This window comes from Trypanosoma grayi (assembly GCF_000691245.1).
Source record: "Trypanosoma grayi strain ANR4 Tgr_377_V1, whole genome shotgun sequence".
Taxonomy (NCBI): domain Eukaryota; phylum Euglenozoa; class Kinetoplastea; order Trypanosomatida; family Trypanosomatidae; genus Trypanosoma; species Trypanosoma grayi.
In genome coordinates this window covers 12,699-16,004 of record NW_008825996.1, presented here as the reverse complement: position 1 = coordinate 16,004, position 3,306 = coordinate 12,699, and the positions used below count along the sequence as shown (strand labels likewise).

At 58.7% G+C, this 3,306-nt stretch overlaps 2 protein-coding genes across 2 annotated transcripts; both read right to left on the bottom strand.

Moving 5' to 3' along the window:
- Positions 1-36: 36 nt before the first annotated feature.
- Positions 37-1,839, bottom strand: DQ04_03771060 (transcription factor; the record flags this gene model as incomplete). The annotated part of the gene is made up of 1 exon (XM_009313110.1): positions 37-1,839. One exon carries the CDS (start codon positions 1,837-1,839, stop codon positions 37-39), a length of 1,803 nt encoding a protein of 600 aa, XP_009311385.1.
- Positions 1,840-2,159: 320 nt separating this feature from the next.
- On the bottom strand, positions 2,160-3,290 carry DQ04_03771050 (small GTP-binding protein; the record flags this gene model as incomplete). Its single annotated transcript, XM_009313109.1, has 1 exon — positions 2,160-3,290. One exon carries the CDS (start codon positions 3,288-3,290, stop codon positions 2,160-2,162), a length of 1,131 nt encoding a protein of 376 aa, XP_009311384.1.
- Between the last annotated feature and the right edge of the window lie 16 nt (positions 3,291-3,306).

Genomic DNA, 3,306 nt, shown 5'->3' with positions numbered 1-3,306 from the left:
AAATACCGCGAGACAAACGTATACTACAGCACACTTTTATTCGTTCAGCCATTCCTCTTCCATTCCACCATCCATCTGGCTCGTCAGACCCGGCACCAGTTCATCAATCTGCGAAACGTTCACAGTGCCGGCACCACGACCCTTCAGCGCCCGTGTCAATGCATCCTGTACAGTGGCATGCTCCTTGATGGGCTCACGCCGCCGCTTACGTGTTGCGCGTGACCCCTCAAGCCTTTCAATTTCTTCCTTGGTGCGTGCCTTGCCCAGGCCCCAGTCCTCCTGGTAGAGCGCCTCACCCACCTTCTGGCGACGCAGCCGCTCCTCGTTGTCGAGAACCAAGTATGGGTCAAGGTCCGTGCCGTCCTCCAGAGAGGGGTCCTGCAGCACAATGAATTCCCACGGCAGAGCGAGGCGCCTCTCACTGTCGTAAAGCGCCTCGGTGAGCGATGCCTGCATCTCATCCACGCATGGAGGTGCAGACTCTGGCGGCCGCGGTGGTGGGTCCTCGTTGACATCAGCGAGGTCGAACTCATTGCGGATACCTAAGATGTTGGGATCCTGCGTCATAAGCTTTTGATAGTACGCCGTCATCTCCTGCATTGGCATCTCCAGCTGCGTCGGCAGACCAAGTTGGGCAGGACCACCCGTGTGCTGCGACGCAGTCTCCGATTCGCCGCGCTCCAGCTTCACGAGGATCTTCACCTCTTCACGACGCACGCTCTCTCGTACTGTTTCCGGGTCAATGGGCTTTGTGTTGGGGAGTCCGAGAATGTGAAGCTGCTGCTGGGGAGAAAGCCGCGCCAGGTCAAGGTTCTCCTCTGTCAGCGTGGTTTTCTCCATCGCACAGTGGCGCTCAAGGAAACGACGCCACTTTTCGCAGCGCTCTGGCGTCGCGGGAGCGGAGACTTTCGCCTCTGCCACGAGCTCGTAGTACGTCGCTGAGAGTGCACGCACATCCGCGCTCAAGTCTTCATCCGTTGGGCGCAAACACGACTGATTGAACGATGGAGGGAGGGAGCTCTCGCTCCGCGTGTACTCATCTATGTTCTGTAGAACAGCAGTCTGCGTTGCGGCGAACTCGTCGAGGCGCTTTGCGATGGTTCCAGCCGTGAGACGGACGAAGCCGCACACCTCGTCCGGGGATCGCGGTATATTGAACATGTAACACGCCACAAGGAGGGCGGCGACGCATACACCCATAGGACGCCGGCCGCAGGCAATCCAGTCGTCCCGCATGGCGCGCAGCACCTTCAGCGCACACACCACCACCGGCCCTGTCAACGGGCCCAAGTCCATTTGCTCTGCGAAGCGGTGCACCATGCATGACGGGTCGATCACCGGCACCTCTGTGTGCGTCGCCTCACAAATTTGCCGCATGTACGACAGGATCTCGTACGGGCTCTCCCCCGTCACCTCTGCAAAGTCATAGATCATGTGAGAGGTCCTTTCGCGTCGGCAGACTGCGTAGAGGGCAGCACACAAGATGGAGGGCCGTGCGCCTGACACCGCGTTGAGTCCCACCGCCAACTTGTACACCGCCACCGCCATCTCAATCATATCGTCGCTGATGTCCAGCTGTCGCGCAATCGACACCATGCCGCGCCGCGCTGCCTCAACAGAGGGACGTGCCGACGGCAGCCTCGCCCCAATGGCACCCCGTGTGGGCCGCAGATGACCGAGTGTACGCAGGCTTCGGCTGTTCGCTTTCTCCCCGCGGGCAAACACCGGATCGAGCTCAAACTGCTGGTCTTGCACAATGTCGCCGCAGAGCGTGCATGTGATGGTGCCACTCGTCCGATCAGCGTACTGCGCTGAGGCGGGATGTGTGCACGCTGGCATTGGCTGCTTCTGCTGCCGTCAATGGTAAGTATAATAGAGATCAGGAGCCTTATGTCTTAGTCTTACGAGGCTGGACCTCTCGTCACTTTCGCCCTTCAGAGCCAGAGAATAAGCGGAGCAAGGAGGACAACATACAAAAAAAAAGCGCTCAGTAAAACAAAGAAAAACGATGACAAGAGCTACCATTCGAAACAGTCGTCACCAAGACAAACAAAAGAACGTATGCTTGCGCATGGCGAGTCATACTACCTCTTCGCTTCAACAACGACGTCAACGCAACAACAAGAAAATCGGCTCGGTCTAGTACAAATATGAGAAACTCATCTCGACGAGACTCCGCCCGGCGCAATAAAGGCCTGAAACACAAACCGGTATCGCCCCCTCAACTCACGCTCCACAACGCGCTGCGCTCGGTAGCAAATTGCCTCCAACTTTGAATAGAAGGTGAACATGTAAGCAGGCCTGTCAAAGAAAATCTCTGTGATGACCTCCGTCGTACCAGAGTCCTTACGCGTCCAGCCGATGATGCGGTGTCGCATCTCATGCGGTACTTCGTGCGGCAAAACCTCAAAGAAGCACTGTCGCAGCAGCTCCGTCACACGATCAACAGGAGTGGCGTCTGTCGCCTCATTGCGAAAACACTCCCAGTCCCCTGGCACAGCATACCTGCAGAGGAGGTCCTTTAGCTCCACGAGGCCGCTGCCTCCCTTGACACTTGTCTCATTAACTTCTGCAATAGGCAAGCACATGGACTCGAAGTCTGTGCGCATCGAGAAATACAGTTCACGGTGCTTGGGTGTCTGCACTTTGTCCATCATGGTGATAGCTAGCACAACCGGCATCTTGCGCAGCGAGGCACGACGCACTACCTCACGGGCAATTGTCTTCTGTTCGGGCTCAACAAAACCGAGTCCGGCCGGCAGAGTGAGCACCACGAGGTCCGTCACCATCAGCGCATCCCACGCACGCGCGGAAGGCGCGGCATGCCGTCGACGGTCTTTCTCACTGTTGATAATAATGATGCCAGGGGTGTCGTGAAGCACCAACTGCGTGTTGTGCACCGTCGCCACGCCCCTGATCCAGTCCTTCGTGCTGCCGGAGCGATTGCTCACGGCACCTACATGACTTAGTGAGAGAGCGTTCAGCAAGGACGTCTTGCCGGAGTTCTGCGGGCCGAGCAGGGCGACCTTAAGTTTGTGTGCGTCGGACGGCTGCGCCACGCTGCGGTGGGCCACAGGCGGCTCCTGCAGGCCCACCCACCGCGCCCCGTCCCGCAGCGGGAAAGCCTCCTCCACCGGTGTGTAGCGGCGCTCCTTGTAGATGCGGGTGAAGCGCTGCGCCACAGCGTCCACTTTCGTCCCCTCGTGCTCCGACAGCACCGCGGCGATGCGCTGCTCCCACCGGCGCCGGCCGTGGAGCGAGTGCCGCCGCGCCAAACTGCACACGAACATGACACGCGCAGTTAAA